The following is a 13,445-nucleotide window of genomic DNA, read 5'->3' as shown; positions in this document are numbered from 1 at the left end:
GAAAGGTAAAACTATTCTTAGTTTGCAGATTGTACAGACACAGGTGGCAGGCCATACTTGACCTACAGGCTGGACTCCTGGGTGAGATAAATCGATTCACTTTCTACATGGTTGGGGGCAAAAATACCAAAAGAAGACTATTTCATGACATGTGAAATCCCAATTTCCAGCATTAAGTCTTACTGGCACACAGCCAGCTCCCTGATTTACGCCGTCCGTGGCTGCTCCCGTGTTGCGATGGCAGAGCCGAGAGGCTGTGGCAGAGATGGTGCTTGGCACACTGCCAAAGTTGGCCCCCAGAGTGAGGACTTGAGTTGCCCTCTTGGCCTGCAATGCCTCCAATATTCACCTGGCCCCTTACAGCAAGTTTACCCGCCCTAGACCTGGCCCAACCCCTAGCCCAGAGACTTTTGAATGATGTGGAAACTGAGGCCCAGAACAAAAAAGGACTTCCCAGGTTCTCACAGAGCATTCGTGACAGGGCAGAGGTCTCTTCTGAGTGTTCTAGCAGAGGCAGTCAGAGGACAAAGGAAAAAGGGAATGAGATAGAATGCAGGAGAGACGACAGTGGCCCGTGACCTGGTGGACATCACCCCTGCACCAAGGGGTGCAAAGGGCTGTGTGTTAAACCAGGAGGCAGACAGCTTCTAAACCCAAGTGACTGTGGTCCCCATAAGAGGTGGCTGGCTTCTTGTGTTTCGGTGGGTGCCATTGTAAGCAATATTGGCTCTGCTTATTTCAGTGAAGCTTACAATACCACGTCGCTCTGACTTCTAACTGACCCCATCTTGCCCCTCCCTCGGCAGAGCCTTCTAGTCCTGGGTTTTCACAGCTGCAAACTGCAGGTGCTCACCTGTCAAAGGGAGTCTCCAAAACAAACGTGGGAAATAAAATCCTGGTATCACTTGGGCAAGGGGACTAGTCACCTCGGGTGACCTACCGTGTGTATTCCTCAGATCAAAGTCCCGGGCAGAGGCCAAGCGTGGTGACTCATGCCTGTAATCCCAGCACTTTGGGAGGCTGAGGCGGGTGGGTCACTTGAGGTCAGGAGTTCGAGACCAGCCTGGCGAATATGATGAAACCCCGTCTCTACTAAAAATACAATAATTAGCCAAGCTTGGTGGTGGGTGCCTATAGTCCCAGCTACTCGGGAGGCTGAGGTAGGAGAATTGCTTGAACCCAGGAGGCAGAGGTTGCAGTGAGCCTAAAGCACGCCACTGCACTCCAGCCCAGATGACAGAGCAAGACTCCGTCTCAAAAAAAACCCAAAAAACAAAGTCTTGGGCAGAAAGAGCAGAAGGTGCCCTCCAAGACCCCAGGTGAGGCTGCGAGGGCCTGGCTGGCAGTCTGGCTCGTGGAAGAGGCACTTACTCAGCTGACTTCCAGAAGTGTCCAGGGTGCGAGAGCCGCCGGTTCAGCTTGGGAAGTTTCTCCAGCATGTCCATCAGCAGGCTGAAGCTGGGTCTCTCCTGCAGGTTGAAAGCCCAGCAGGCCGACAGGATCTCCTGCAAATGGAGCTGCCATCAGCGGTGTGTGAGCTGGCTGGGAGGGAGGGGACACACAGTAGGGGCACTCCACAAAGGGTCCCTTCGATGTTCTCAAGTACCGTCTAGCTGGCGGGCCCCTGAACACCCTGCTGACGTGAAGGGGTAAGAAGTAACTGGGTTTCAGAGAACCACTCATGCTTCTGGTTCAACATGGAATGCACCAGGTTACCTCACCTCCTTACTTCTTAGATCCATGCGCACCCCAAAATAAGAGTAACCACGATGAACAGACCAGCAATGGGAAAGAGATGAGAAATGGGGCTGTTGGTTTTTTGAAGATGCAAAGTGCAAGGTACAATGTTCGCAGGTGAAATGCAAGATGCTCAGAATATGCGCAAGCTGGGGCTGCAGCGGAGGAGGGAGCCTCAGCATTACTAGAACGGCGGCTGGAGTGACAAGGAAGACTCAATATAGGGGCAGCAGCTAAGAGTCAGCAGAACAGCTGTCCCGATCACCCCCAGAGCAAAACCTTTCTTGCTGTGGCATTTTGCTGCCTACTCTGAGGATCCACGTGTGTACCAGCACAGCCCTGCAGCCTTCTGATTCAGAGCTGCTTGTGTGGAAAGGCCTATTTCTTGCACATATGACCAGGCAGAATACATACACCCACACAGACTCAGCAACTCAGGCTTTTGCTCTCAAATACAACTGGACCCCATGGGATTGCCTGCTGTATCAGGAAAACCAGAGAGAGATAGAAGATAAGCAGATCAAGACACTGTCTCTGGAGGATAGGGCGTGTACGTGTGTGTGTACATTTGTATGAAGCAGCTACTCTATCCATAAAATAAGACCAGGCTGCAATAAAAAAGAAATCAACAAATAAGAAAGTGCTTGAAATGAGAATATAATTTCTGAACTGAAACACTGAAAGTGCTGGAAGTTAAAAATCAAGGAAATTCCCCAGACTGTAGGCTCAATTCTAGATAGGGATGGAAAATATAAAAGAAGGTAAGAGAAATGTAGGCTCACTAAGAGGAACCAAATTCTGTCTAATGGGGATTTCCACAAAAGTAAACAGACTACTGGGCAGGAAATTATCAAAGAAATAATAAAAGAAAATTTACCAGAAGCTGTCAAAGGTAGCAGCTGTCTTCAGCTGAAAAGGTCCAATAAAGGGACCTCACTAAAAACAGTTAAAAAAAAACAAACAAACTCTACCCTCAGATATATGTTTATGAAATTTCCCTATAGCAGGGATAAACAGAAAATCCTAGATGCTTCCAGAAAGAGTAAGATAGGCATCCACAAATGGCTGAGAATCAGACCAACACCAGACTTCTCAGGAAGGCAATGGACACTTAGTAGACAGCAGGGCAAAATCCCTGTGGTCTCAGGGAAAATTATTATGAACCTGGAATTCTACTCCTGATATGACGATGAAATAATAACTATTTTAGGCATGCAAGGATTCAAAGATTATCTCCCATTCTTCCACTGGGGGGCAGTTTCTTCAGGTTTCACTCGCAGTTTGTTTGTTGGAGTGCAAACAGAGGGCAAGACATGAGACATGAGGAATAGTGCAACTCACCCAGGAGTGAATGAAAAGAAAACAGAAGGGTAACAGCTGTGCAACAGGCCTAACATCCCACTGATTCCAATGACAAGAAACCAGTGGGCTCTGAAAAGAATGGAACGAATTCCACTCAGGAAGCAGAATGCAGAAGCTGAAAGACCTCAGGAACATGAGAAAGGTGTTTGTTTCTTCTCTCGGCAGTAAGAAAAGGCAAGAAGGGGGGAAAAAAAGGCAATTAGAAACTACAGGAAAAACCTAAACTGCACAAGAAAGCCATGGTCTAAATGTGAAGCCAACAAAATTGTGAGCCTTTGAGTAACTGATGAAGTGGAAGAGATGGACCCACAAAGAAAATGTAATCGCAGTGAACTACCTGACCAGCGGCTAATAGCACTTACAGTCTACTACAGTAGTATACACACTGTTCATCATCTTCTCACTTTTAGCCTCCATCAATAGGCACAGCATGGAAGATTTAATCATGGCCACCTTAACAATAAGTAATGGAAAACCTGACCTAAGTGGTGCAGCAGAAAGAACAGAGTGCCAGAGTGAAAAGCTGACAGACCCAGATGATGCCTTTGGAGAATGATCTAGGGTGAGGGACTGCTGGTTTTCATTAAGAACCCTCTGGTCTTTTGATGTCTTCCCATGTGCATGGACCCTCACATACAATGACTAATAACTCACTGGCTGCCTCAGCACATAAAGCAGTGCCTGGTGGTGAACTATACAGCAGTGTGGCTGAAGAGACAGAGAAAGGTGCCACTCAGAGGGCACTCCCAGCTTTTGTCTATGACAGAAAATAATTTTATTGCATTGACCAATGTTCCCCTACCCCTAACAGCAATGTGTTAAAAAGGGAAGGCAAGACTGGACAAAAGAAAGGGAACACCTGTGAGCCACAAGCTGCTGCAGGAACATCTGCTCCGTCCCCACTCCCCACGCCCTAACCCCAATCTGGTCTCAAAACAACCATCACCCTGCACTAAAAGAAATCCTTCCAATTAGTTCAGAACTCTAGCTGTGCTCTAGAATGATCTGAGGAGCTTTATTTAAAAATAAAAAATAAAAAAACTATGATCTTATTCCCATCCCAGGTCAATTAAATTGGTACCTCTGTTGGGGAGGCCTTAACCCTGGCACTTTTATAAATCTCCCGGATGATTCCAACTTGCAGCCAGTGCTGAGCCCTGACTCCCTTGCCGCCCTTTGCTCAGCCCTGCTCCAGCCTTCGCCTCCCTGAAGATGGCACTTACCATTCTCTGCTCCAAGATGCTAAGTATGCAGAAAGGAAACAAACTGTTGCCAGGAGGGCAGAACGAAGAACATCTTTTCTCTCAGACACAACAAACATACATAATACTCTGGTTTATACAAAGATGTCCTTGCTAACTCTATTGTAAAGAGAGGTGAAAACTGGAAAGAATCCCCATGTCTAGTGACTGCAGTAGTTACATTACGGTGCAGCCACAGGACCTAAGGGCAGACAGTCTTAACAATAAGGATTTGTTAATGATTTGAGGTAATGAGCATAACAAAATGTCATGTGGAAAAAGTCACAATAAAAAAAATCAGCTAGGTTTTATGACACGTATGTCTTAAATATTTTTTTAAAAGACTATGCCGGGCGCGGTGGCTCATGCCTGTAATCCCAGCACTTTGGGAGGCTGAGGCAGATGGATCACTTGAGGCCAGGAGTTCGAGACAAGGCTGGCCAACATGGTGAAACCCCATCTCTACTAAAAATACAAAAATTAGTCTGATGTTTTGGTGCATGCTTGTAATCCCAGCTACTTGGAGACTGAGGTGGGAGATCACTTGAACCCAGGAGGTAGAGGCTGCAGTGAGCCAAGATTGTGCCACTGCACTCCAGCCTGGGCGACAGAGCAAGACCGCCTCAAAAAAAATTTAAAAAGACTGGAAGGCAGTGGTTACTTCAGCTGCCATCTGAGCTGCCCCAGAGCCCAGCCAAGGAGGCTGCAGCCACAGCCAGGAGCCTAAAACCTGTATCTTGAGCCCACTGACAGTTGCAGGAGGCAGATAAAGAAGGGTCCCTGGAGAATCTCTGTCCCACCCCACAAGTGTTTACACCAGATGTTTTTGTGCAGATGAGGGTCTTGCCTGGGTACACCCACAATAGACTGGAGACCTATATGCACTGGGGGAATAGGGTGGAGCCACCAGGAATTCGCACCTTATGCAGGGGGAGGAGCCTGGTCTCTTCAGTTCGTGTATGGTGGCCTGATATGCAATTGTGAGATGGGAGCCTGTTGGGAGGACCCCCTCTTTTTTGTTGAGAGTTTTCTTTTAATGAATTCCACTCTCCTCACCTTTCAATGTGTCCATGTGCCTAATTTCTCCTGGTCATGAGACAAGAACTTGGATTTTAGCTGAGCTAAGGAGCAAAAAATCCTGCATCACCACCACACGCTCCTAAGGTGTCTGAGGATGCACCAAGGTGAAAGTGGTATTTAACTGGCCTTGGCCCAGAAGGAGGCCAAGAAGGACAAGCCTGAGAGTGTCAGAGAGGTGATCATCACCCATGGCCCTTGCCCAGCACCCCAAATGAAATGGTATCAACTGGCCAAAGAGGAGCCTGCTGCTAGTGTTGTTAACTAGCATTTTGGTGTTATCTTTGGAGGGGCATCCCTGTACAAATATTTTACACTTCAACAAGATGAAATATACTACTGTGGAATAAAGTAGATCAAATATAATGTCATCTTGAGTGAGCCTTCTGAAGATGCCCTAGCTGCTTGCCACCAGTCGATTGAGAAAAACATTGCAATCTATTAAGATCTTGGAGGAAGATGAGGTTGAATTCATCCCTGTGAATTTGCAGACAGAGTCTGCAGACAGACAGTGATCCTGCCAGCAATGTTCATGACCTTAACAAGAAGCTTGCAGCCTGTTTAGATCTTAGCCTGGACAACTGCTGGGTGATCCCTCTGAAGACTTCAATTGTTATGCTGCCCAAATACGGACTGGAGTTGCTTATTAACATCAAGTCTGTTTTGTCCCAATCCTATCTGATTCATGGACACACGGCTATCACTGATGGCACTGAAAACACTGAGCCCTGGAGTTTCTTCATATATCACTGTGCCGGGATAAAGGAAACTGAAAGCTGTCAGAATCAAAATAGAGTCACTAATGTGAAGAAAACTCTGACAAATCGGGCCTGGCAAAGCCATGAAGAAAGGCTTCTTGAGCTTGTATGTCTGATAACAAAAACTATCACTAAAGACTGCAAAAACTGCAACCTTGGATGAAGGCCATGGCAACCTTATACAAAAATACGCCTACAAGGACATCTGCCCCAAACAACCTGTCTAACCCTGGAATGACATCACTCTTGTTAGTGATCTTTGCCGCCAGGGAAAACTATTAAATACTTCAAAATAATTATGTAATCCTCTTCCTTTTTTCCTTTACCTCCCTGAATAAGCAAGCCATTCACCATGGTATGCATATTCCCAGTGCAACGCTCTATTTCTAAATAAATATATTTTGAGAACCTCTCTTATTTAACCTGACAAAACTTACAAACACAGAGAAACCATTAAGGAGAAACCACGCAGAAGTGAGAAGTCAGTAACTATAATTAAGACTTGGTTTTTTGAAAACAAGTTTGCTGTGGAAACTTTGTTCTTAACAGTCAAGAAAAACATGGGGAAAGATTTAATACCACAGCATAACACAACTATTTGTATTTTGAGCAGTGATTTTTTTTTAAAAAACTATCTTCTTTCATGTAAATAATATGGGGCTTTACCTTCATCTCATAAATCAATGAAAACCATTATCTTTAAGAAAAAAAAAAAAAGACTGAAAGGAATGAAAAAGGTGAGCAGTGGAGTAAGGATGGATATTTTCTTATTTATGCCTCCCTGTTCCTTCCCCATTCCTGGGCAGTGCGTATCATTTTCATCTCTAGCTAGACACCTGCAGGTGGCAGAGCTCCTCACTGACCCCATTTCTCAGGTGGGTGAGTGAAGGGTGGCCATGCCACGCGTCCCACCCCACCCTCAGCCCTACTGCCCCACCCAGGGCAGGTGCTACTTACACTGACTTCCTTCCCCAGGCTGACAGAAGCCAGGACACGCTTCATTCCTTCCCCGCTTCCAATCTGCCAGATGGATGCCTCCGCAGCCTGGTTCTTCAAGGGCCAGTCTCTTGCTTGCAGCTCATACCAAACAGTTCTGCGGAGACCCAGCCATGGCCGTGAGCTCCTGGGCCACTCTGCCCAGCTCACACCCAGGGGCTCTTGCAGCCATAGCCCAGCCAGAGGATCACGACCCTTCTCCAACCTTCCTCACCCACTTGGCTTCAGGGGGTGCTACAATGGCCTCCTGGAGGCTCCTCTCAGCCCTAGAGGACCTGGGCCCTGTGCTGTTGTGGGGTGGGAAGTCTGAGACAGCACAGGCTTGACTGGAGCATTGATGGTCATTCTGACCTCAGCACAAATCCAGCTCTGCCACCTTCTAGCTGCAAGATCCCAGTAAAACTACTTCACCTCAGTGGGGCTAATGTCTCTTGTCACAGGGTTGTTTGAGGAGTACTAAAGTGCCAAGCCCAGCACCTGGCACACATGTGCTCAGGGAAGGATACAGTTAAAGGTCAAGGAGGAAGGATGGCGCCAAGGCCACCCCACTGGGAAGGATACCCAGAGACAGCACAGGTGACCGGGGTGGTGAGCCTTCCTTGGCCTCTCCACATCCCCTTGGCTTTCTTGACTTGGGATGGGACTTTCTCCATCAGACCCACACTGTCCAGTGTGGGAGCCTCTTGCCCCGGGGGGCTAATGAGTGATTGAAATGTGCACAGTTGAATGGAGGGATGCTCTAGGCAGAAAACACACACCAGACTTAGTAGGAAAAAAGAATATATCTTATTAATTTGTATATTGATTACATGTTGAAATAATATTTTGGATATATTGAGTTAAATACAATATATAATTTTATAATATATAAACAGCGGAAACTAATTTCACCCATCTCTTTTTTAATGTGGCTATTAGAAAACTTTCTCGGGCTCACATTCCATTGCTACTGGTCTGCACCCAGGTCTTTGTGGGGTAGCACGGCCGGCAGGACACCCAGCTTCCCCAGACTGGGAGGGGCAGTTCTCGGTCAGCTCTGGTGAGCATCCTCCCAGATCAGCGGGGTGGGACTGACAGCCAGTGTTAAGCACTGTACACAATTACCTGATTTAGTCCTCATGAAACGACCTTGTTGGGAGGAGCTATTCCAGAAGGCCAAGGATATAGTCACGCACTCAACAAGTGACAGAGTCAGGACTCAAGACCAGGTTGATTTTTATTCCAAAGCCTGGGTTTTCAACACCTAAAAGCACGCCTCCCTCTGCCCCCCAATGGCTACTAGGGCCCTCTCTTTTGACCACACTTGGCCTCAGGGCACCAGGGGCCTACTCACCCAAACGCATAGACATCAGCAGCTTTGGAGAACGGCAGCTGATCCTCGTCCTTCCCAGGGGTCATCTCGCGTACGATCTCAGGGGCCAGATAGCACAGCCAGTCGTGGGGCAGCTTTAGCTGGTTCTCACGCCTGGAGACCAGGAAGCCGGGACAAGGACACAGACCTTTCAGCAGGCAGCAAAGAGGCCTGCCTGGCACAGGCAGGGCCAGCAGAACACCCATACACAGCTTCCAAAACACACCCAGACCCAGCACGCTGACCCTGCACTTGGGAAAGGCACCGGCGCTTTTGAGGAATTCTACAAAGGAGTCATGACCGGGTGTTTCTAGAAAAGCAGGGCAAGAATGGATAAATATTGACAGGGAGCTGCTGGTGAAGGTGCCCAGCTCCCTCTGCTGGAGAATGAGGCGCCTCTCTAACCAGGAACCCCGATCTGCCCGTGGGTCTCAAACTTGCCTGGGGCTGGCCTCGCAGCCTCGTTGCCATGTTCCCTTTCGGGGTTCCCCCAGATGCGAGGGGAGGGGCCTTTCTCCCTACCAATCCCTTCAAGATCTGGGGAAATAAAATTTGATGCTCTTCCTCATCGTGGGGAAATGAATCCTGATTCCTTGGCCAAGCTGGTGAACAGCCAGGGCAAATGTGAGTGTGGGGACCTGGTTTCCATGGAAGTCAGCCTGAGAACCCACACATGACCCAAATCTGATTCTGAACCAGAACTACAAGGGCAGGACCAAAGCGACCTGGGCTTCCCTGCAGGGAGGGCTGCAGCTCAGCAACAGTGACAGTGCTCAGACCTCATCCCCGCTCTTCCCCACCCACACCCACATCCCACCCAGACACTCAAGACCAACTCACCGTCCCTCTCGGACCACGCCCGAGATCCCAAACAGCCCGAAGTCTGTGATGACCACCTTGCCATTGTCATAGAAGACATTCTTAGATTTGAGATCTTTGTGTACGATGCCCTTGGCATGAAGATATCCCATGCCCTGGAGGACACATCAGGAGGAGTGAAGATGTGCGACGATGACAGAGCTGCCACCCTGGGCTGGATGCTTTACCTAAATCCCCACATTTGATCTTCACAATTCCATGCAGTATATTGTCCCCATTTCACAGAAGAAGAAATCGAGGTTCAGAGAGGGAAAGTCACTTGCCCCAAGCCACACGGCAGTGAAGGAGCAGAGCTGAGATCTGACCCCAGACTGGTCTATGCTCCTTTAATGTTACCATGCTTCTGAACAACCACCTTAAGCTTGGCTAAGGTACGAGGTATGAACAGGGTGATGGGCGGGGAGCCAGGGGGTCAGGGACAGTGACATTATCCGTGTTCAGTCATAAAGGGCCTAAATGAGCTGGGGTTTTCTGTCAGGATATGCACAGTTGGTCTGTGCTCTCAGGCAGGGCAAGGGCTCAAGGCGGGGGAACAGAGAGGCATTCCCACACTGGGGTCCCCAACTGTGAGTGTTCCTAATATCTGAGCTGTAGCAGAAGGAGCCCTGGACTATAACCGAAATCTGGGGTTTGAACTCCATCTCAGCTCAGATTCTCACTCACTCCGTGGCCTTGGACACAGTGCTCAACTTCTCTGAAGCCTGGTTTCCTCGTCTGTCCAGTGAAAACGTGGCAGTGGTTGATTTCTAACCAATGTTCTATTTGAACTGAACACTGATGAGTCAGGTGCATGGAACGTGGGTGACCTGACACAGGCATGATCTCACCCAAGGTCAAGCTGTCTTCAAACACCAGACCCAGGGCTCCTGGGTACCCCACTGCATGGATTATTGCATTTTTAACCTCACACCAATCCAGAGAGGGAGGATATATGAAGACCCTCATTTTACAGGGGAGAAAACAGAGGCTTAGAGAGGCTAAACAACCTACCCAACGTCACACAACAGTTGTGACCAGGATTGAAACTGTCTCTAAAGCCTGCCAAGTTCCTTCCCAACCAAGTTAATTCCATCAAGCCTAATCATGTGGACAGTCAGCTCCCAGCTCTGAGTGAATGAGACAGAGACAGGGAGGAAGAGACAGGGTCCCCACCCTTGAGGAGCCTGAGCTTGAGCGAGAGGCAAAGCTGCCCAAACCACTCTAACGGGGGTAACAGGGCGAGAGGAACAGCCGGGAGCCCTGGAACTGGCCAGAAACCCAACCCCAGCAGCTGGACTCCTTCTCACCTTGATGATCTCCTGAGCGATTTGCCTCGTCTTGTTGATGTCCAGAGACGTCTTGGGGTCCCTCACAAACGAGTGCAACGTCCGCCCCTTGCAGAAGCTGTCGAGGGTGGTAGGGGTCAAGCACGGGTCTGGGGCTGGTACAGCCTGACCCTATCCCTGGTGGAGCCCATGGGGAGAACCGTGCCCACCTGCCTGCAAGGACTCTCTCCAGCCCCTCGACTGTGAGCCAAATCTTCTTTAACCCAGCCTATTCCTGCTGGGGCCTGGCCTGCACGTGCAGAAACACGTGATGCCACGCACGTACACGTACACAAATCCCCATTCCCTGAGAGCCAGTGCCTGCCCATCCTACAACAGGAAACAGTGCATCAAAGCTCTCAGGAACTCAGAGTAGCCATGCTTGGTGGCTTCAAGGCAGGACCACTCTGATGGGGAAGAACTTAGCTAATCTAAGGCCATCAATAGGCAACATCAAGGCTCCGGGGCTCACTGTCAAGAGTCTCATTATAGTTTTTGTTTTTTCTTGATCACAGGGTTTTTATTACAATAAAGGAGTCTGCAAGGAGGGAAAGGGGGTGGGGTAGATGTTAGGGGCGTCAGGGTGACTATTGGAAAAGGAGCCTGAGTTCTGGGGTCTCCACCTGCATCAACTCCTAAAACTCCGGGTGAGGAGGGACCCAGAGAGAATGTGGGTCCAGGGGAGCTATCTTAGGAAGGGACTATGCTTTTAGGAAAATATTCTTGGAGTCTCAGAGCCTTTGAAAACTGGGTGAGGGGTAGAGAATATTGGTTGGTGCTTTCCTTATCTGTGTCCCACTTTCCTTCAGTGTATTCTAAACAAAGTAAGATTTTTTTGTTAACGAATATTTTCCTGTTTCAGGCAGGCCACAGTGACTCACAACTGTAATCCCAGCACTTTGGGAGCCTGAGGTGGGTGGATCACCTCAGGTCAGGAGTTTGAGACCAGCCTGGCCAACATGGTGAAACCTCATCTTTACTGAAAATATAAAAATTAGGCGGGTGTGGTGGCGCACGCCTGTAATCCCAGCTACTTGGGAGGCTGAGGCACAAGAATTGCTTGAGCCTGGGAGGCAGAGGTTGCAGTGAGCCAAGATCACACCACTGCACTCCAGCCTGGGTGACAGAGCAAGACCCTGTCTTGTTTTTCATTAATTAATTACCGATTTTGTTTTTCATTAACTAATTTAATTTTTTTGAGATGGAGTCTTGTTCTGTAAATACATTATGGGACCACCAGTGATCAGTTCATGATTATATGACTCTTCCCAACTCTGCTCCACTCCAGGGAGATAATGTTGGTAGTCTGAAATTGACCACGGTGAGAGTATTTACACCACAGGAAGTGATGGATGTTACAAATTAGGGCTTCCCTCCATACCGCCCCCAAACTGGTTGTTACACATTTACCAGCACACCAGTGAGTTCAGCCTATGTGACGAGGATATTGTGCAGGTGTTTTCTGAGAGTAGACCTCAGACCCACAGTCCAGTGCAGGAGGCAAGGTGTGAGCCAGCATGATCTCTCCTTTGTATTTTTACAAAAAGGAAAAAACAGTTTAAAAACGTGAGTATATGCAAATGTCTTCATTTTAACAGAAGGGATGTTAACTGTTTATAGTGTCTCTGACTTTGCGGAGAAGCACTCAGCTGCAGTGGGAGAAGACTGGCTTTCACTCCGTACCTTTTACAGACATTGATTTTCTCTAACCTTAGAAAGGTCTCACTCTGTCACCCAGACTGAAGTGCAGTGGCATGATCTTGGCTCGCTGCAGCCTTGACCTCCTGGGCTCAAGCGATCCTCCTGCTTCAGCGTCCCAAGTAGCTGAGACCACAAGCACCTGCCACCAGGCCCAGCTAGGTTTTTTGTATTTTTTGTACAGACAGCGTCTCACTATGTTGCCTAGGCTGGTCTCAAGCTCCTGGGCTCAAGCAATCCTTCCACCTTGGGCTCCCAAAGTGTTGGGATTATAGGTGTGGGCTATTACACCAGCCCATATTTATTTCTTTTTTAGTGTCAATGGGGCTATGTGAGTTGGAAGTTATACCCCATTTTTGGTTTTCTTCTTTATGCCTCTATTAAAACTTCCACACCCTCTAGGGCATCCACACAAATGGGGCTCCTGGGGAAGGGGGAGGCTGAGCTGGCCATCCAGCATGAGGTCCTGGGGCTTGGTTACCTGGTGATAATGGCCAGGTGGGGCGGGTTCATGCAGGCCCCCATGAAGAGCACCACGTTCTCGTGCCGCGTCTGCCGGTAGTTCATCACCTCTTTCTTGAAGAGCTTCAGGTGGTCCTGGTTGTGGCCGTCCATCTCCAGCAGGCGAATGGCCACCTCGCCATGCCAGCGGCCGCGGTGCACTCGGCCCCAGCGGCCCTGCCCGATGGGCTCACCCAGCTCTACCTGCTCGAAGGGGATGTCCCACTCCTGCAGGTACACGCTGGTCTGGCTGGCCTTGCGAGAGATGGGGCCCCGCCAGGGCCGGCGAGAGCTTGGCAAGTCGTCCACCTCGTCCTCGTCGTCTTCTGCCTCTGACTTGCCAGCCTCTGGCTCCTCAGCCTGAAAGGAGAGCAGGAAGGAACAGGGATGGGCAGCAGATCTGGGCTCTGTGACATCTCTTCCTTCTCCTGGAGCCCTAGCCAGGTAACAGGGGAGAGAGGCATCCTGCCAGGGGACACAGGTTGTAGTTGCAGCTCTGCACTGGCCTGCTGTGCAGCTCACTTAGCATCATTGGACCTCA

General features: G+C 49.1%; 1 protein-coding gene across 1 annotated transcript in view; it reads right to left on the bottom strand.

Moving 5' to 3' along the window:
- Positions 1 to 1,367: 1,367 nt before the first annotated feature.
- The window catches only part of KSR1 (kinase suppressor of ras 1), a 164,410-nt gene continuing 152,332 nt past the window's right edge, over positions 1,368 to 13,445 (bottom strand). The window contains exons 15-20 of the mRNA XM_025363170.1: positions 12,885 to 13,264; positions 10,688 to 10,784; positions 9,363 to 9,496; positions 8,505 to 8,636; positions 7,133 to 7,268; positions 1,368 to 1,505 (exon numbers count right to left, since the gene is read on the bottom strand). Of these exons, the coding sequence (XP_025218955.1) occupies positions 1,368 to 1,505; positions 7,133 to 7,268; positions 8,505 to 8,636; positions 9,363 to 9,496; positions 10,688 to 10,784; positions 12,885 to 13,264 (1,017 nt within the window). The remainder of the gene's footprint in view (positions 1,506 to 7,132; positions 7,269 to 8,504; positions 8,637 to 9,362; positions 9,497 to 10,687; positions 10,785 to 12,884; positions 13,265 to 13,445) is intronic.

Source organism: Theropithecus gelada, chromosome 16, assembly GCF_003255815.1.
Source record: "Theropithecus gelada isolate Dixy chromosome 16, Tgel_1.0, whole genome shotgun sequence".
Taxonomy (NCBI): Eukaryota; Metazoa; Chordata; class Mammalia; order Primates; family Cercopithecidae; genus Theropithecus; species Theropithecus gelada.
Note: the sequence above shows the minus strand (reverse complement) of the source record. Positions and strands in the feature narration are given on the sequence as shown.